This window comes from Neophocaena asiaeorientalis, unplaced genomic scaffold, assembly GCF_003031525.2.
Source record: "Neophocaena asiaeorientalis asiaeorientalis breed wild unplaced genomic scaffold, Neophocaena_asiaeorientalis_V1.1 scaffold30, whole genome shotgun sequence".
Taxonomy (NCBI): domain Eukaryota; kingdom Metazoa; phylum Chordata; class Mammalia; order Artiodactyla; family Phocoenidae; genus Neophocaena; species Neophocaena asiaeorientalis.
In genome coordinates, this window is record NW_020174923.1 from 8,168,377 (window position 1) to 8,188,762 (window position 20,386).

The 20,386-nt window shown below is 54.8% G+C and overlaps 1 protein-coding gene across 2 annotated transcripts in view; it reads left to right on the forward strand.

Moving 5' to 3' along the window:
* Positions 1–20,386, forward strand: part of MGAT5B (alpha-1,6-mannosylglycoprotein 6-beta-N-acetylglucosaminyltransferase B) — a 66,271-nt gene that overhangs the window by 30,845 nt on the left and 15,040 nt on the right. Inside the window, exons 9-12 of one of the 2 annotated variants that reach the window (XM_024761038.1) lie at positions 13,262–13,393; positions 14,778–14,911; positions 19,197–19,327; positions 19,767–19,772. In XM_024761038.1, coding sequence (XP_024616806.1) covers positions 13,262–13,393; positions 14,778–14,911; positions 19,197–19,327; positions 19,767–19,772 — 403 coding nt within the window. The remainder of the gene's footprint in view (positions 1–13,261; positions 13,394–14,777; positions 14,912–19,196; positions 19,328–19,766; positions 19,773–20,386) is intronic. The other variant, XM_024761037.1, reaches the window with a different exon arrangement.

Consider the following 20,386-nt stretch of genomic DNA (forward strand, 5'->3'; position numbering starts at 1 on the left):
CCCGGTGCTGGGAGAGGGAACCGGCACATCCCTGTGGCATTTTGTTGTCAGACAAGCTGTTACCATTGTGCGGGCCATTTCAGAGCGGTGTGCCCTCTCGCTGCCCACCAGAGCGCACTGCTGCTCGCTGAGCTGTGCCCGGCCCTGCTCCCCCTGATCCGAGGGCTCAGGAGATGTGTCTACACTGTGTGTGGAGCAGAGCACTGCAGAGGCAGCTAACATTTGCAAATAATGAAAAGAGGTATCTCTCCCTGGCCTCAAAGCTTCCTACGGGAAACTCAGATGGGGTGGGGTGGGGGGAGGGGGAGGGAGGAGAAAAGGGACCCGAGGTGTGGGACGCCAAAGAGGTCTTAGGCCACTTAAGATGGCACAGCCAGTGCTGTGGGAAGCCAGACCTGCCTCAGGCAGAACAGCAGGCAAGGATCGGGGGACCCTTGTCCCCTGGGTCACCAGAGACCCCAAGATGCAGTGGGAAGAATCCTGGGGGTAGGGACTGTTCAGAGCCCTCATCCCAGACTCTGCCACATACAAGTCCTCTGTCTGTGTGAAGCATCCTTCTGTCAACACCACGGACCCAGCTCCACCTCAAGGGTTAGATGAATTCACGTTTATCAAACAGCGCGGAGCTGGATTCCTCCCTTCTGACCGTGCATCTGGGGCCAGAGATGTGAGAACTTCCTTCCTTTACTGCTCTCTCAGGGAATGGGAAGGCTCCCGTGCATTTGTGACAGCCCAACATCACACTTAGAGAACCGTCCTTCCATCCTTCCGTGAGAGAGAGCAGGTTACGACAAGTCTCCCTAAGAGGCAGGAACTTAACTCAGTTGTTCTGCTTCTCAGCCCGTGCTGGGGTGTCTCCTCTTGCAACCTGGACCCTGAGTCCTTACCTGCCCAGAGTACTTCCTCTTCCCCTGGCCACCCTGGCCCGGCTGGAGCGGAGCCTGTGGCCAGTGAGGTTGCTTTTGCCCATCACAGGGCCAGAGCGGTGAAGATGGGGGTCACTGCACTTGGGAGGCCCTGAAAGTGAGGCCCTGGTGAAAAGTGCGAGAATCTGAAATATGCCCCTGCAGCCATTTCTTTCACTCCACACGTGCACCCACATGCGTGCATGCACGCCCCTGTGCACACCCCACGCATGCACACCCCTGCACGTGGGCGCACGCCTCCACACACACTCAAGCACACACCCTTGCACATGGACACGCACATACCCCTGTGCATGACATGCAGCCCATGGCACACTCATGCACACACATGTACACACGCACACACCCCACAGAGAATCCATATCTTTCCACCAGTGTGTCACTTCCCGCCAAGCCTGTATGGATCTGAAATTCCCAGAAGCAGGGGCTCTAGGGAGAGGTCGCCCCACCTCCGCTTGGCAGTGTGTTAAAGGGGCAGAGGCCCAAGGCTGTGCCCAGACAGCTCTGCCCTTGGCTCCCTGCGGGGTGTAGGTGCAAGCAAAGACTCTTGCCCAGACAGGGCAGAACTGTGTAAACAGCTCAGTCACCTCAGGAAACAGTCTCAGGAAGACCCATTCTAAATCTGTTAGCAGGTACAATTTAAAACAACTAAAGGAATAAAAATTAAAAAAAAGAAAACCACCTTCCGCAGGAGACAGCACGCTTGTATCTATAAAATTAGCCACGCCCGCTGTGCTGGAATTCGTTTCAGGTGCGAATCCTTAACCCTGGCTGTAGCCAAGCTGCCTTAGAAATATACCGACCTTTGGGCCCACTCTTGGCGTCTCTGATTTAATTGATCTGGGCTGGCAACGGGTATCAAGTCTTCAAAGCTCCCCCAGGCAATCTACGATCTAGTGAGCAGTGATGGTTGGGAAGTAGAAAAGTTGAGGCTGTGGCTTTTCAATGCACGCCCCCGCCCCAAGTCTGGGTAGCAGGATAGCCGTGGGGTTAGGACATTGCAGAATGTGTACACGGTTGTGAGAAGCAGGATTAGGGCCTGGGGTAAGGGCTCAGCGCCTTAAAGATGTGTGGATTCCTCCCGAGCCTTCATTTGCACACTCAGAAGCACCAATGTTACCCTTGGTTGCAGGGTCGGGGTCAAGCGGAGGGGCAGGCCAGGCAGGTACTCCTTGGAGGTGGCCCAGGTAGCGGGCCTCTCGCAGCCCATCCAGGACATCCGTGCGAACCTCTGCCCTGGAGTGTACTTCATGCCATGCCCTTTCCTGGATGTACTTTTTCCTGGTGACAGCTGTCGGCTGGGGCTATGAGCTTCTCAAACTGATTCTTTGCTGGGACCACCCGGACGCTGCGTAAATGCAGGCCTTTCCTCGAGTGGAGATTAAAATACAGATGTGATTTAGTTTGCTGAAGTTGCCATAACAAAGTACCACAGACTGGGGGGGTTTAAACAACAGAAGTGTATTGTCTCCTAGTTCTGGAGGCCGGAAGTCCGAGATCAAGGTGTTGGCAGGGTTGCTTGGTCCTGAGGGTGTGAAGGATGACCTGTCTCAGGCCTCTCCCATAGCTTCTGGCGGTTCTTGGTGATCTTTGGCGTTGGTTGGCCTGTGGAAGCATCACCTCCATCCTCGCCTTTATCTGCACATGGCATTCTCTCTGTGTATGTGTCTGGGTCCAATTTTCCCCTTATAGGACCTACACTAATGACCTTATTTCAACTTGGTCACCTCTGTAAAAGCTCTACCTCCAAACAAGGTCACGTTCTGGGGTTTTGGGGGTTTGGCGAGGGGTGCACAATGCAACCCATAGCAAGACGGTGATCATTTGAACCTAGAAAGGGTTTGTGGGCGGAGATACCACTGAATACAGGCATGGCACTGCCATGGGTTCTGCGGGAGGTGGGATCATCTGGGGACCCCATCTCCCAGCCTTGTGGAGCTGCTCCATGCAGGTGACACCAAGGTAACGTGAGAACAGGTCAACGGGATGTGAAGGTAATCCGAATTCTGAGAGTCGCAGCTTGGGTCCTGCCATAGAACGTCTCCCTGGGCTGGCAAAATGCCCCTCGTGGGGAGGACCGCAGGACAAAGATGCCGCCTGTCCATTTGTCGCAGTTTATTCACAGATGTTCACGGCAGATGTCTTGGCCACTGACTCAACAACGAGGCCGGACGGATGAGCCGCTTTTCTCTGCTCCTCGTGTTTTGGTGTTTTAATTAACCGACTCACTGGAGTGATGTTTGGGGCAGTGCACAGAATCTACATCTGACTTTGCTGCTGCTAGTTGTTTCCGGGGTGAGAGCGGTGGCGTGCAGGGACAATGGGCCCTGATCAGACTGCAGCTTGGGCGTGTCAGACAGTCCCGCCCGTGCCTTGCGCGTGAGACGGGAGGAGAGGTGAAGCCAGAGCGCCCGTCAGCTGCATCTGAGACATCCCCATGGATGCCCGGATCCACGATGGGCATTTTAAAGTGAAGCCTTTCCCTTCCTGCCTGCCCAGAATCGGCTGTGCTCACCCATTTTATCTGCATAATTTCAAGCGTCATTAATAGTACATTGGCATGAGGAAAAATTACCAAGCTCTTCCTCCCTCCATGAGTGAAATTGGGTTTAGTAGAAAATTAGTTGACTTAACTGGAAAATAATGAAAGTTTGAGAGGAGAATGTTTAAATAAGGAGGACGAGGACGGGAAGCTCGGCTGTGTAGCCCCGCCCCCTGTGGAAATCGGTCTCCTGGCATTTTTTTTTTTTTTTTTTACACTACGCGGGCCTCTCACTGTTGTGGCCTCTCCCGTTGCGGAGCACAGGCTCCGGACGCGCAGGCTCAGCGGCCATGGCTCACGGACCCAGCCGCTCCACGGCATGTGGGATCTTCCCGGACCGGGGCACGAACCCGTGTCCCCTGCATCGGCAGGCGGACTCTCAACCACTGCGCCACCAGGGAAGCCCCTCCTGGCATTTTTGTTTGCTCAGTGTTTGTTCAAGGGAAATACTGGGGAGGGTCCCCGGAGAATGACAGGGGCAGGGACCACATCCTGTCCCTCGTGCTCAGCCCAGCTTGACCAAGCTGTAGCCAGTAAACCCTCTGAGGAGCCAGTCCAGGCAGGCCTCAGGGTTTGAACCCATTCAGATCTGTCTGTGACTGGCTCAAACTGGCCTGAACTAGCCAGCTTAAGGCAGCCACTGGGGGGATGGTGCTACCATTCTCTGGAGTGGGGGGAGGGGAGAGAAGAGAAAAGCACTGATTTTGGGGGGCACATGGGGAAGACCTTGAATTTGGGTTTAGACACGTCGAATTAGAGGTGCCCACGTGGAGGCAGCTGAGTGATGGGCCGCGGGGGCTCAGAATGGAGACAGCATCTCGGCAGCCGCTGGTAACTGAACACACACGTGAATAAAATTGCCAAGTGATAGGGGAAGAGGCCTGAGAGCAAAGCCTTAAGAAACAGCAACACTGAAAGGCTTCTTGGGGAGAGAGGTGCTGGCAGAGGGACTGAGAAGGAGTGGGCACCCACGGAGAAGATGCTTCTAGAAGGAGGGTGTGGCCAATGATGTCACATGCTCACAAAAACTAAGAAGGAGACTGAAAAATGTCCCCGGCATTTGGTCACATGGACGTCATTGTCGACCCTAGAAGGAGCCATTTTGGTTGAGTTGTGGGCACAGAAGCCAGAAATTTGTGGGTTGTGGAATGAGGGGGCTGCTGAGGAAACCAGCAGCGAGTTAGCTTCTTCTCCAAGGAGCTGAGCTGTGAGCGGGAGGAGAGAGAAAGAGAAGTGGGGGGACAGTGGAGTCGTAGATGGTGTGTGAGTTTCTTGGGGCTGCTGAAACAAAGTACCACAAACTGGGGGATTATTGTCTTCCAGTTCTGGAGGCCAGAAGTCCGAAATCAAGGTGTCGGCAGGGTTGGTTCCTCCTGAGGCTGGTGGAAGACTGTTCCATGCCTCTTCTAGATGCTGGGAGCCTCAGGCTTTCCTCGGCTTCTAGATGTCTGTCTTCTCCCAGTGTCTTCACACCATCTTCCTTCTATTGTGTCTGTCTCTGTGTCCAATTTCCCCTTCTTGTGAGGGCACTAATGACCTCACCTTAACTTGACCATCTGCAAAGACCATTTCCAAATGAGTCACATCCCAGATACTGGGGTTAGGACTTCAACATCTTTGGGGGAGAATACAGTTCAACCCATGACAGAGTTTTGCATGTTTATTTTTCAAGATGGGAGAGTTGTAAGCATGTTTAAATGCTGGTGTGAAGGAGGAGGAGAAGGAGGAGTTGAAGCCACAGGAGGGAGGATAGTGTCATGCATGGTGGCCCAAGAGGATGGCCCCCAGGAGGAAGAAGAGGCAGGATGTGGTGGGGGCACCGAGATGGGGCTACAGGGATGGAGGCAGGGGTTGCAGCATGCCCACTGATGCTTTTTATTTCATCTTTGATGTAGGAGGGATGAACATCTGCTGGGAGTGAGGTGGAGGGGGTGGGAGGTGTGAGGAGAGTGGACGAGACCAGAACACCCTGAAGGCCGCCCTGGATTTGTCATGTGTTAGCCCTTAACAAAGAGATTTCAACCAAATATGGCAAAATCTTATGACTTGACAAGGCTGGGAAGCGGGAGCACAGATACACATTATATCATTGTATTATTTTCTATAACTTTCTGGATGCTCAAAGTATTTTGTTGTTCAATCCGAACGGGGGGGAAGAGCTGCATCCAGCATCTGCTTGGCGCTTAGCAGACCCTGTACACAGTGGTTCTTTCTCCCCCACCTATTCCCAGAGGAGGCATGAGAGGCAAATGACTAATTTACACTAAAACACTGCATCCCCTCTCCCTTCTGGTTTGTTTGTTTATTTGTTTTTTGGCTGTGCCACGTGGCTTGCAGAATCTTAGTTTCCTAACCAGGGATCGAACCCGTGCCTCCTGCAATGGAAGCGTGAAGTCCTAACCACTGGACCGCCAGGGAAGTCCCGCCTCTCCCTTCTTTTGCCTTCTTCCTCCTTGGGTTCCAAGGAGGCATTTAAATCTGCGTAGCGGGATCGTGTTCGGTATAGCTGAACACCGAGGAAGATGAGGGTCTCTGCTGCTGGGGGCCCAGAGCCTCACTGGTCCCTGCCGTTCATCCTTCCCCGGGACCCAGGAGGGACGATTCCCTGCACCTCCCACTCCACGCTGCTCTGAGCCACAAAGAGTGGGAGTCTGTCTCTTGCAAATCAAGGCCCCTAAGCCTTGACCTTGGCCCATAAGTGTGACCACACGGATGTAGTGGCCGAGGCATCTTTTCCAGCTCCGGCCTGGTCCACACTGGGGCTGGGAGGTTGTAAAGGAAGAGCGATTTAAAAGAAATCACAGGTCCTCAGGAAAGGTCCACGCAACCCAAGTGGGGTGGGGAGAACTTGGGGGGAGTCAGAGAAGAAATAAAGAGGAGGGGTGGCTTCTGAAGGCTTTTGAAGGAAGTTGGTAAGGAGGTGGGATTCCTTCCACGGGGCGGCGGGAGGGAGGCATCAGTACATCTTCAAATCTGAGGAGCCATGGGTTCTTGTAAACAGAGGTGGGGTCCTGAGCAAGGAGAGGTCTTGTCCCATGGCGGCTGGAGAGGTGGAAGGCAGACAGTGGGATGAACTTCCTGGAGACTGAAGTGCCCCCCACAGGAGGGATAAAACTCCACTACTCTGGGCTCAGAGCAGGGGCAGGGCCGGCCTGGGACTTCCTTTATTCCTAATGAAGCTGGCAGAAGCATAGGATGGTACAAATAACCCCTAGCACTCCTTCTGACTTCCCCGAAATCATAAAAGGGCCCCTGGTCAAGAGAGGATTTATCTTGGGAGCCAGACTGTTCTGGAACGGACCCAGATTACCCTACGGTTCGTGGCAGCACTCCAGGGCTGTGTCTTTCCTTTAACCCAGGTCCCCCACAGGGCTTGTTCCAGTGGGACTGAGAGCAGAGTCTCACCCATCTTTGTTTCCTCCATGGGTTGGTTCCTCACAAAGGTTTGTGGAACTGGATAGAACAGCGAGGGCCCCTAGGACCTGAGAATCCCCGGAAGAACTGAAAACCAACATCCCAGTGGCAGGCCCCACCCCAGAGCGAAGAGGTGGCACCTCTGGGACCGACCTGGCCATCAAGAGCCGACACGGGCTTCAGTGACCCTCACCTGCACCCGGGCCTGAGAGCCACCTTCACTGAAATCCTGGCTTGGATGAGAGAAGCCTTGATTCGTTCGTGGCATTCACGTGCATTGTTACATAAATGGGGGAAGGAGGCAGGGGACAGCCAGAGGGATGTGTTCCCTGCCCGGCGGCCGCCAGCGAGCTGGAAGGAGTCTGTCATTTCACCCAGCTCTCCTGGGAGCAGCAGCCATATTTTTAGCCCTGAGTTTGCTTACTAGGAGGGAACGCTGGGGAAGAAAGTGTCGGCTTTGGACCACAGGCCCAATGCGGGCCGCCCAGTGCAGGCCGCCCAGTTCCATTTCCGAATCCTCCTGCCTGTGTTTCCTTTGGGCTTTGGCTAAGGAGTGGCTTTTCCTTTGAACTCCCTTTTCCTCTGAGCCCTGACTCCACTGGGGACCTGACCGTTCTCTTTAGCTGTGATCCCTGACCCTCCGAGGGCACTGGGACACCTGCCTTTTCAGGAGACGGAAGCTGCGGGTGAGGCCATCGTGAGGGCTTCACAAGGCTGCTTTTGTTGGCTCAGGAAGGTCAGCTCAGGCTGGGCAAGAGAAGAAAACCCTGCAGGAGAATTTAATTCCTTCCTTGTAAGTGATCCTAACCTACCTGCTAAAGCAGCTCGTTAGAAGCCCAGTTAACTTTCTGGGTTTATTTCCCTGTGGTCCTCACGCTCTGGGGAAGGGGCAGCAGCCGCTCTAACAATGGCCGTGAGAGAGAGACGGGGTCAATGTCTTAGTGCTCAGGGGGTGGGCACCAGACGGGGTCAGAGGGCTAGCAGGCCCCAGAGGAGACAAAGGTCCTGGGCTCCCCGGGCGGGGTGCTCCCGGTAATGAGATGGATCCAGGGAAGCTGAAGCTCCCCATGGGCACTTAGCGCCTGGAGGCAAAGATCTTTGAGGCTTTGTAGGATTCTTTTTAATTAGGTCCATCCCACACAGAGAAGACAGAGAGGGAGAGAGAATAGTTTGTTCCAGAATTTGAGCACTACCTGGAGAGATTATTTCTAGCCACAGACCAAAGGCACAGGGAGAAATAAAACCGGAGAATTTTTAGCCTAGAAGGAGCCGTGGAGGTTTGTCCATGTGTCATGGAATGGGAGCGGAGGTGGACACCAGAGCGATTCTGTGTCTGCGCGAGGTCACCCAGCGAGCTCGCGCTGGAGCTTTACGCCCAGGGCTGCTCTTCACCGTGTGGGACTCAGCATCTTCATTCCTAGCTGAGGTTTGTTTTTTTTTTCTTTTGGGCGTAGATTCTATTTTTTTCTCTGCCTTGTCCCATCTGCCCATTCACCTTTTGATCTTTTAGCAAAGAGTAACAGCCATCCTGCTTTGGCTCTTTGCTGAGCCCCCGCATCGTGGGGGGCCCTGGAGAAGATGGGGACATGGGTGCCTTTGGGAGACAGAGTGCTGGGCGTGCACTTGTGCGTCTGGGCACGGAACCGTGAGTGTGGACAGTTTGGTTTTGGCTCTTAAAAAAAAGATTGTAGTGAAGTACGTACAACGTAAAATTTACCATCTTAACCGTGTGCGGTTCAGAGACGTTAGGTTCGTTCACATGGTTGTACAACCATCCCCACCATCCATCTCCAGAGCCTTTTCCCCTTCCCAGACTGAAACGGTTCACATTAAACCGTAAGTCCCCATCCCCCACTGCCCCTGACAGGTTGGCTTTCAAGGGTGGATTAATCTGGGTTGGGCAGCGGGATCAGAGGACCAGGTGACCTGTAGAAGGGCTCTTTTTCCCTAGATCACTCCTTCCCCCACCCCCTTCATCTGTATTTAGACTCCCACACAGGTGGCCTGGGGACATTTGGAAATTCATTCCAACCACCCAATTTGGCAATTCCACAGAAACTTCCCAAGCATTGTGGGTGGTAGTGGGCGGGCAGGGGAGGCTAAGTGGGTACGTCTGAAGCCCCTTCATGCTGAGAGGCTGCTTGACCCCCTCTCACCAGGGCCATGGGGGTGGGGAGGCTCTGTGAGCCCCTCCCGACACAGCCCTGGGCTAAGAGTCGGAAGAGAAGTGAACTTGACATTGGAATTAGGAAAATGTCTGGACAGGGGCCTTTTGAGGAGTCAGCACGGAAGGTGGAATTGTACAGCTGAGCCTTCCTGGGCACCTTTGTCTGAAGGTTGTCAAGAGACAGCGGTTTTCAATTCATGTCACTGCTCCAACCAACCACTTAGAGTAAAATTGCCCATAAAAGTGAACTTAAATTACAAGTGATAAAACCACAGCCCCCTCTCCCCTCGGCTGACCCTCTGTGCTCTCCTCGGGACGAGCTCAGATTCCTTGTGACAAGAGTAATGAGGAAGCTTCAGACACATTTCCAGTGAAGTCACCGTGAATTGAAAATCTTTGTTTTCTAGGGCTGGGGGGACTGTGGGTCTCTTCGTTAACTCCTCCTGGGAGGAGGACCTGCTGTCTCTGGACCAATTTGTCTCTCCTCCTCTTCTTCCTGCTGTGATGTCCTTCTGGGACCCGTGGGGCCACTTGTGTCCTGTCCAGACCAGGAGGCTACTCAGCTAATAACCCTCGGCGACGCCCATCAGCCCTGGGCCCCTCTCACTCACCCACCCCCTCTCTCCTAACATGCTTTTCTTGACCATATTTTCAGCCTTTAAACCAGTTCTTCCAGGGGTGGGGGGATGGCGGGTTCTCATGGTTCATTACCTTGTGAATTCGTTCATGAACACAACAGTACTTACTGGGTCAGATCCTGTCCCAGCTCTGGGCTTTCAAAGATAACCTGGCCCTGCCCTGGAGGGGCCCCGGTTGTGAGGAGGTGACTCAGGGCAGTGCAGAGGGATGGTGGGGAGGGGAGTGGGATGCTGGGGCAGGGGGATCGAGGGAGAAGGGCGTCTCACTCTGACCAGAGGTCCAAGGAGGGCTTCCTGGAGGAGGAGGCAAGGTTTGAGTCCAGGAACAGGAGGTGAGAAGTCTCTGGAAAGGATCAGATGGAGCCAGGGATGACTGACCAGGTTGACATCGTGGAAAGATCTCTCTAGAAAAGAGCCAGGCAAGACAGGAGGGAGGCAGAATGGAGAGGAAATTATCTCAAGATTCCAGCTGAAAAATGACCGTGACCTTAAGTGAGGGGTGTGTGTGTTGGGCGTGGGGATGGGGTAAGGAGTTGCCAGATTCGGAAATTCAGAAGGTGAACCTGATGACTAAAGTAATAATAATCAACGGAACTTTCACTCTCCTTGCCCCACTTGATCCTACCAGGAACCCCGTGAGGTAGGCTTTTTTTTTTTTTTTTTTTTTCGGTACACGGGCCTCTCACTGCTGTGACCTCTCCTGTTGCGGAGCACAGGCTCCGGACGCGCAGGCTCAGCGGCCATGGCTCACGGGCCCAGCCGCTCCGCAGCACGCGGGATCCCCCCGGTCTGGGGCACAAACCCACGTCCCCTGCCTCGGCAGGCGGACTCTCAACCACTGCGCCACCAGGAAAGCCCAAGGTAGGCATTTCTATTTGTCTTTTGCTGATGAGAAAAATGAAATCTCTAGAGGCTAGTGGCCCCTCCAAAGTTAGCAACAAAACTGGGACTGGGGCCCGATCTCTGCTGGCAGCCCGGGGCTCCAATTTCAGGATGTCACTGTGGTCCAGTGACCCACCATTGTGCTGTCTGATGCCCAGTGGCCCTGGGGAGGAAGGAGAGCTCAGTGGGTGGGAGTGTGGGCGCTGGAGCCCACTGCCTGGGTTCCAATCCCAGCTCCACGCCTTCCTGGCTGTATGATCCTGGGTAAATGACTAAACCTCTCTGTGTCCTAATCTGTAAAGAGGGGAGCAGGATGGGAATGTGTCTGATCTCATAGGGTAGTTGCCCAGATGAAAGGAATTGAAGAATTGATGAGTTGAAAGCACGTAGAATGGTGCCTGTGTTCAAAATGGTAGCCATGAAGGTGAGGAAGACGACACAGGCTCTAGGAAGTCAGTGTGGGGTCATTTTCCCAGGACAGGGCTGTGACTTGCTTATCTGGCCTCAGTGGCCCTGGTGTCTGGGGCTGGGGCCAGGGGTGTGGTCAGGGTTGAGGCAACCAAAGGAAGCACCCATGACTTTGTTGGCACCACCCATGGCCACAGAGGGACAACATGTTGCCTGGTAACCAGCCAGAAATGCAGTGTGGGAAAATCAAGCATGTGACTGGTGCAGGTAGCAGCAACTAGACCCACCTACGGTTTATATTTTCAGAATCGTCTTAATTTTCCCAGACCCAGATTCCATGAGGGAGGAGCAGCCACCCGCTTCCTCACTTCTGCAAGAGGAATCATCACCTTGTCTTTCTATTTGTGGTTCTCAATTGAGTGGAGGAAGTGGGGAGGGGGACGAGGGTCTGTCCTAAACCCAGAGCTTCTGTAGCTCAGGACAAAAATGATGCTTCATGTGACTGGAGGGCTTTGGGGTGTGAGAGGCAGCCACGCTGGAAAGAAAACAGGGATCCTACAGAGGAGAATGTAAAACCTGCTCACCACTTAAAAATACCACCAAACATTTCATGAAGTCTCCAGGTTGTGGCAACTGTTTCCTGTGATGGCTCCAGACCCCTGGGGTCCTGGGCTTATTCCCCTTTGCTTTCTGAGTAATTCAGCAAAAAAGCTGAAGAAGCACGCCCTGCCTTAGAAGCCCTGGGTTTGAGAGTCCTGTGTGGCCGTCTGGTTGGAAAGAGGGGCTCATTGGAGGGTTGGACGGGTGGAGACAGGGGTGGGGGGGGGTGCTTGGCCATTTTTAAGTTTATAGATAAGAAATGGGGAGAAAATGGTTATAAGATTTTTGCACTCCTCTCTCCCCACTTAGCAGCAAAGGTTCTACCACTGGGGGAGCCAGCGTGGGGGAGCTGCGTGAGGCTGGGTGCACTGGCTGGGGGGAGGGCATGCCCTTCTCTGCCGGCCACAGACCAACCCCTGAGGCCTTGATCCCCGTCGCCCGAAGCTCCCCGTGACATCTTTCCATCATGGCCTTGTCGTCAGGTTATCATCAACGTCGCTGAAAAGGCCGCGTTAGGGCAGTTTGCTCAGCGCACAGTGTTTACTGAGCCTCTGTGGGTGTCTTGTTGAACGTGCGCTAGGTAGCGCAGAGGCGTCCAGGTGCTGCTTTTCCACATGGCTTGAATTGTCTCAAGGAGCCGGAGATGCGACCCAGGGAACTGATGATAACTGTGGCCTTTTGCCAAGTGGATCCCTGAAGGGGCTCACTGGGAGGTCTCACGGAAGCCTTGCAGCATCTGGACCACGAATCCAAGGGAGGCGGGAATGGGGGAGGTGGGCGGCTGCTGGGGGGCTTCCCTGGGGGCCGACACTAGTCTTCCTGGCTCAGCCGCTCAGCACAGACTGACTGAGTCATTCATCTAAAAGCCGCGTCATCTCTGCCGGGGCTGTGTAGTCAGGCTTAGCAAAGGCTCCCTGGATGGTGGGCAGGGGCATCCAGGGCAAAGTTCACGCTGGCACTGGGGGGGCCAGGCAGGGGGCTTTGAGCCTGTCTCCAGGGAGGTGGACTGGGCAGATGGGAGGCCGTGTCCTTCAGGCTCCAGTGAGGTGATCCGAAGTCTCCACCCTGGGTCACCAGTGGCAGCCCTGTTCCCGTGTGAAAGCCTGCAAGTAAGTGACCCAGCAGGCAGGGTCTGCCCGTGGGGCAGGGCTAGGCATCTCCGTGGGCCAGGAGCCAGTCAGCAGCGCGGGACACAGGTTTGGGGACCCTTCAGCTGCTAACAGATGCTGACGCTGCGCCGAGGACCTCGCCAGGTGTTGATGGCACCTTGTGCACACTGGGTACAGGTGCCCCCTCTGGGTGGACACAGCCCTGCAGGGATCAAGTTTGTGCAAATTAACAGAAGGTGCTCCTTCCTTCTGGCAGGTAGCCCAGGCCAGGTACAGTCTTGGCAAGCTAGCCGGGGCTGGATCTCAGTCCCATTTGCCCCTCGTTGGAGTCTCTTGTGCAGTGAAAAACCTATACAACCGTACATGGCTGCCCTGTTTGCTTCCTCTCCAAGAGTTCGGCAGGATTCATGCACTGACCTCACTTTCCTTTACAGTGTTCTCCCCGCCACTTATTCTGGGCTATAGGAACGAGGGTGGGCTCCAGGTCCCCCCAGGGCAAGCCTGTTTGGGAAGAGGGGTTTTTGCTGTCTGTGGGTCCCTCTCGGGGCTCAGACTCTGAAGGGCTCTTCTCTCAGTAACTTAGGGGCGCCGCCAGGCCGGGGGAGCTGCCCGCTCGCCACGCCCCTGCCTTTCGACCTCGTCTACACCGACTACCACGGCCTGCAGCACATGAAGCGGTACATGGGACTCTCCTTCAGGAAGTACCGGTGAGAGGGCAGCGCGACGGTGGCGATGGCCCATGGCAGCCCCCGGGCTCTGGCTGCCGGCTGGTCCCCAAGGTGGGGGATTGCACTTTCCCAGGTTCCGCGGTGGAGAGAAGGCTCCCCCTCCCCCACTGCCTTCCTCCTCTGACCGCTCTGCCTCCTGACTAAGGCTGACTCAGATGGCAATTAATAAACCACAGCCGGGCGATCCAGGCCCCTGTGCTGCTGGACAGGCTGGGGGGCAGGGTCAGAGCTGACCCAGATGGAGGGGGCAGAGGAATTGCGGGGAGTGGTGGAGGGGAACAAGGCAGGTAACGGGGCGTGACCTCTGTGGGTGGGGACCCAGCAGCCCCCCACCCCGACTCCCTCCTCCACCCCACCCCCTCCAGGGCAGGAGGAAGGCCGATGCCATAGCCCTGTCTCTCTGCAGCCAGCTGGGCACGGGGTTTAATTTAGCACAGAGAGCCCTGCTGTTTATTACGTTTGCTCTAGTCTCATTGACTATCCCACATGATTTTATTAGGGAAAAAAAAAGTGACAGGCAGCGTTATTGCTTTTATTATTAATGCATGTTCTCCGTGCACTGGGGGCCTCTTCCTGCCATTCCCGCCTCTTCCGGGGGAGGAGTGCTGACCTCAGCAGTCTGGACAATTCTGGGTCACCGGCAAGGACTCTGGGTGAGGGAACTCCTTGTAGGGGCGTCTGAGTCTCAGCGGTTTTCTTCAGGTGCCCACTCCGGTGTGCCCCAGATGGAGGGAGAGGTTCTGGGCTTTGGCCCATTGACAGCAGCCTCAGTGGGCCAAAGGGTGGGACAGAACCTCCACCGGCTGGGAGGCCCACCTGAAGTGGCCACACTTGCAGGAGACTTTGAGGCACGATGGGCACGATGGGCCCGTGGCAGTGGCTGGTCCCTCTGAGGCCCTGATCTTCTGCATCTCAGCCCAGATAACCCCGGCACATCCTGCGGGTGTCAGGCTCCTGGGCAGAGGGACTGTGGACCCCCTGCCCAGGAAAGTAGAAATCGTACAAGTGACCCCTGGGGCAGTGGGGAGGGATCCCATTCCAGGCTGGGCCTCCCCTTCTAGGCTCCCTTGGGGCAGCTGTAAAAACTAACAGTTCCTGAGTTAGTGGTCCCTGGTTCAGGTGTCTCACTAAGACCCTGAGACAGTTATCCCCATTTCACCAATGGGGAAGCTGACCCAGAGAGGTTAAGGCACTTGCCCGTGGTCACACAGCCAGCTAGTGTCTGAGCCCAAGCCCTGACCACACATCACACTACCCTGACCAGCCACCTTCGGGTTACAGAGCCCACGGCTGGCACAGTCCTAGCCCAGGGAGACACAGGGAGGTTGGTGACCCTGGTTCCTGATCCCGGGGGGGTGGACAGGTGCCGCATCCGGGTCATCGACACCTTTGGGACAGAGCCTGCGTACAACCACGAGGAGTACGCCACCCTGCACGGCTACCGGACAAACTGGGGCTACTGGAACCTCAACCCGAAGCAGTTCATGACCATGTTCCGTGAGTGTCCGGCTCTGGGAGGCGGCCCGGGAGGAGGCAGGCCCCATTCCTTCCTCTCCTTCCTTTTGGGGCCTGTGCGGGGAGGGGGGAACACACCCCCTTGGCGTGTCCCCTTGGACGGGAAAGCCTTGTTCCCCTCTCTGCAAATGTGTGAGCCACAGAGGAAGCCTCTGGGGTGTGTAGGGAGGGGGCAGCCTGGGTGGCGGGGGGGCGGGGGAAGCATGGTGACCTTTCCAACACCCAGAGGACGCAGCCTTTGTCCTCCTGGAGCACACGTTGCTGTCTTGCTCTCGAGAGCGGCTCAGCACAGGGTTCCAGAACAAGGACGGTTCCATGGCCTTTGAGAAAGAGAGACATTCCAACGTGGAGGGAGACTTAAGTGAGTGGCGAGAGGGCAGCATAGGGAGGCTTTCTAAGCAGAGGGAACAGACATAGTGAAGATGGATATGGAAAGAACGGAAGGTTCTGGAAATGCAAATGCTCCGGGAGGCTCCAGCGTTGGGGATAATGGGAAGTAAGGCTGGGGGGTGGGGTGGCTGGGGCCCCTGTGGGTGACGGGCTTCGGGCAAGGGATGCCATTCGAGCTGAGCTTTCGTGATTTTTTAAAAAAATTATTTATTTATTTTTGGCTGCTTTGGGTCTTTGTTGCTGCGCGCGGGCTTTTCTCGAGTTGCGGTGAGCGGGGGCTACTCTCGTGTGTGGGCTTCTCATTGCGGTGGTTTCTCTTGTTGTGGAGCACGGGCTCTAGGCGCGTGGGCTTCAGTAGTTGTAGATTGCGGGCTCTAGAGTGTGGGCTCAGTAGTTGTGGCGCACGGGCTTAGTTGCTCTGCGGCATGTGGGATCTTCCCGGACCAGGGCTCGAACCCATGTGCCTTGCATTGGCAGGCGAATTCTTAACCACTGGGCCACCAGGGAAGCCCACTTTCGTGATTTTTAATGAGACTTTAAAATATATAAACACTGACCTCCCCTCTTACATGCAGCGCGCTGAAAATAATTGAACCTTTTCTTGACAACTCGGGGCCAATGCTCTATCTCTCTGGTGTGGGGCCTGCCCTGCGGGGCCGGCAGAGGTGTGCGGAGCCACGTCCCCTGCTGAGTGGCCCCTTCTCCTGTTGCTGTTTGGTGTGGCGCCTTTTCTCCTACTTGGGAGACTGTCAGCTGTCACTTTGAATCGTCGTCAAGCTGTCTGCATCCAGCAGCATCTTGGATGTCTAATTGGCGGCTCTTTGAAGGCTGTGGGTCAGAAAGCCGGATAAGCGCCCTCCTTAGGATTGTCTCTAAATTAAGAGTGAGCTTAGTTCCAAGCAGGGTCCCGAGGAACTTGCTTGTAAGTAAAGTAGCTGATCTCTGCTGAGCCTGTCAAATGAATGCCTCCCTTTTGGGTGCTTAGGGACTGCTTTTGTATTACTCTTCAGGTTCTAGGCTGTATTAGAGGCAGACAAGATTTCTGAATAATACATGAGTAATGGCTTGATTGGATCCCAGAAGGTTGGAGAGGTGGGAAGTTTCCTTGGAGCCCAGATGAGGAAACTGAGGCCCAGAAAGGTGGAATGTCCTGTCTGAGGTCACATGGCTCTGTGGGGACCAGACTCCCTTCCCATAGCCCATTGCAAGGTTGTATGAGGCTTCTCCCAGAGAAGAGTGACTGTCCTAACAGGTCATCTGGTGGCATTGTGCTCCCAGCACAGTGATTGAAGTGGGATGGGTCCTGAGGAGATTTCTGGAGGGAAAGGAAGTGGGGCTGGGTAGTGGTGGTGTTGCTGTAGGCTGTGGAAACAGCATATGTGATAGCAGAGCAGAAAAAATACCATTGAGGATCTGGGAGCAGAGGGGTGGGGTCTTTTAGCAAAGATTCCAGAGTTTACATTGGATATGGTAATTCGAGGTTCACTGTAGGTTCTTGAGCTAGGGAATATCATGGAGAAATTTTTTTTTTTTTCGTCACGCCGGGCAGTTTGCGGGATTTTAGTTCCATGACCAGAGATTGAACCCAGGCCCTCGGCAGTGAAAGCACGGAGTCCTAACCACTGGACCTCCAGGGAATTCCACCCCCCAAATTTTTTGAGATACATTATTCTGGCAGACTGCAGATGGCCAAAGGGACAGTGGTAGAGGACGGGGAAGCAGGAGATGGGTTAAGAGCCCTCTGTGATAATCTACACTGAGAAAATGAGGACTTGCCCTGGGGTAAAACCCACTGGATCTAGAGTTCCAAAGCTGGCAAACTCCTACTCATCCTCCAAAACCCCATGTCAAATGTCTCTTCTTTTTACCGTCACTTTCACTGATCACCTTATCTATTCCAGGCAGAATGTTTTTATAACTCTTCAACCTAATTCTGTTAAAGCATATATTGAAATAGAGTTATTTGCTTATACATTTATTTCCACTGATAGATTATGTATGAATCACTCAAAAAGGAGCCACTGACTGATTTATCTTTATTTCCCTGGAGCCTATCAAGGTCCTCAGAAAAATGTTAATTGACTGAATCAATTAAAGAAAGAGAGAACAAAAAACAGACTTGCCTGTCTTAATGATATACCAAGTCCAGGAAGGAATTCATGAGCAGACCTCTTTCCCCATCTATTGATAGCTGGTTGATTTCCCCAAAGAGCTAACTGCCTTTGCTCTTTGCTCTGGCTGCCTCTCCCCGCCTTGCCCTGCCCCCAGGAGCTCTTTGCTTAATGGTCCCTGATATTTTAGTTGGTTGCAATACTTCGTTGTTCCACACCCACTAGTTTAGCTAATTGTTCTAAACCTGTCCCTTCTGGTAGAGTTGGTGGAATGAGATTTTCTTCATCTCTGAGAATAGGGAGGAAATGGCAAACGGGAGAGAGACCTGGGTGCAGCCCCAGCTAGAGCCAGAGGGTAGGAACAGAGGCCAGGGTGGGGCTGGGCAGGCAAACTGGGTCAGGGAGGGTCTGGTCTGCCCTCCTGGGGCCTCTCCCTGGCCTGGCACAGCCTCCTGAGACAGGAGAGCTGCCTGAGCTCTGACCATCACAGAAACAATTCCAGGCCTCCAGGGCCCCCCTTATGCCTCTGAAGCCCTAGAGGAGAGATCATTTTGTTCTGTAGTCCTTCCTTATAGTGGTCGGATTTTCAGACTCACGAATCCGTGAGCTTTCTGGGGCACTTCGACAGAAAACCACCACCTCTTCTAAGGTACACCAGATACTGATTATAAATTTTGTGGGTATTGAGAGGGATGGGTAGACATATTGTGTTAAATCTACACATTTGATTAAAGTATGCATCCCAATTTCAGAAATGCTAAAATGTGAAAAAACGTGCACCTGAAATGAAGAAATAGGGTATTTGGCATCAGGGCTGTTCTGGGAAATCAAGGGTGTTTGGCTGTTACCAACCTACTCCCCGCAGCCTCTCCCACCTGGGAAGGTAGAGTAGGTTTAACTGGGTTCCAAAAGCACTCTATTCAAGGTCCTCTACGTGGAACGGAGGGATCATGTGACTTGCAGCTGGATGACACTCGTGCCTACGCCTCTACCCTGCCACGGCAGGCAGGGCTAATCAGTGACATTCCTGCAGCGTGGCCGAGGAATTGGAGCCCTAGCTGAAACGCATTCCTTGCCCCTGGTGTGCTCGGTTCTGGGAGGTGAGGCAGGGTGCGATCCGCGCTTTGCCGGAGACCTAACCACAGTGGATGGGGCCACAAGGGAGGGCACGTGGACCCCAGAGAAGGCTTCTGGGAGGAGAGGAGTGACGTGGGAGTGGGGCCCTGAAGCGGAATAGGATTTTCTCATCCTGGAAAAGGGTGGCAGGCGCTCCAGGCAGAGGGAAGGGCAGGGCAGGAGCTGGCAGGTGTGAAAGGGAAGATGTTCTGTGCATTTGTGAGCCAGCCGGCCGGGCGCCCCTGTGTACCGGGGACACAGACAGAGCTTTTGCTCTTGTGGGGCTTAGATTCTGATGACAATACACAACCAAATCAACATATACTATCACATCTGGTCAGTGAGTGCTGGGACAAAAAATAAAGCAGGGAAAGGAGACAGAGTGGGATTGGGGTCAGGAAAGACCTCTCAGCAGGGCCTTGTGAGCAAAGGGCTGCGTGGAGAGAGGGCTGGGTAGGTGGTAAGAGATGCCGTGGAAGGGGGTCAGGGCACTGATGCTCTCCCCGCCCCAAACAGGACCCCTTACCTCCCAGCCCCCTTCCCCATCCTTGCCAAACAGGGAGCCCTCTGATGGGGCTGGGCCGGGTAGACCCAGGGTGTGCCCTTGGCTGCCTGGTAACCCTCTTCCTGACCTCGTGGTCTGGCTGCAGCTCACACCCCGGACAACTCCTTCATGGGCTTCGTGTCCGAGGAGCTCAACGAGACGGAGAAGCAGCTCATCAAAGGCGGCAAGGCCAGCAACATGGCCGTGGTGTACGGCAAGGAGGCGAGTATCTGGAAGGTGAGCCCCGCTGAACGCAAGCACCAGCCCTCGGCCCCCAGGGGCTCCCAGCCCCAGGATTCGGCTCCCATCCGCCGCCCCCAGCACCGGACGACGGTGGAAAACAGCCCCCACTAATGGGTCAGAAAAGAAGCCTCTAACTGCCTTTGGAAATACCAGGCCGGGGATTCATGCCTCACCCCTCTCCCTGCTCCCACGCTTTGCAATGAATTCAAATGGCTTAGCCTTCCACCCTCCCTCAGATGGATCAACAGACACTCTCACCCCGCAAAGGGGGTTTAGGCTAGACGTGGGGATTCTGTGGGATGGGAGGCCGTGGAGAAGCAGGAGAGGCCTAGGAACTGGAACCCCGTCCACCAGCATGGGAGGGTACCCACTCACCCCGCCACTGACTTGTCCTCTCTCCTCTTTTCTCTCTGCCCCCCTGGCAACGAGGCAGCTCCAGGTATGCCACGTGTTCCCTTCGCCTCCCGCCCCCCTCTACTCTCTATAGGGTCTCCCCTGGGGGTGCTCCCGAGGTGGGCTCTCCGGGGTTTGTGGCTCCTGTGGATGGACCAGACCAAGGTGGGAGGAGGGTGACGGGGACAGCGGGGTCTCAGGCTCTTCCCGGGGCCCTCTGAGGGGAGGCAGGCCCTGGAGGTCAGGGTCCAGCTCCGCGTGGCGCGGGGCAGCTCCTAGGATGGGCCATTGACCTAAGGCAGGCGGCATGAGGCTAAAGTTTAATAATAAAGATGCCGATCATGGGGAACGTTGAGCAGCCCCCGTACCCCATGTCAAGCCTGTCACATGACCATCTTAGTGAATGATTCTCAGGCTGTGTCGATTAGGATTAAGTCCAGCTGGCACAGAAAAGCCCTGAATAATAGTGATCGAGGCAAGATGCAAGTGTGTCTTCTTTTCTGTTGACAGACTCTGGAGGTGTCAGTCCTGGCCTGACCCCTGGGGCTCTTCTCCCCTGGTTGACCCGCCCTCTTTAGTTCCCACCCTGGTCTTGCCTCATCATTTAAGATGACCACAGACAGTGCACAGTCATTACATCTGCCCTCCAGCTGGGGGGGG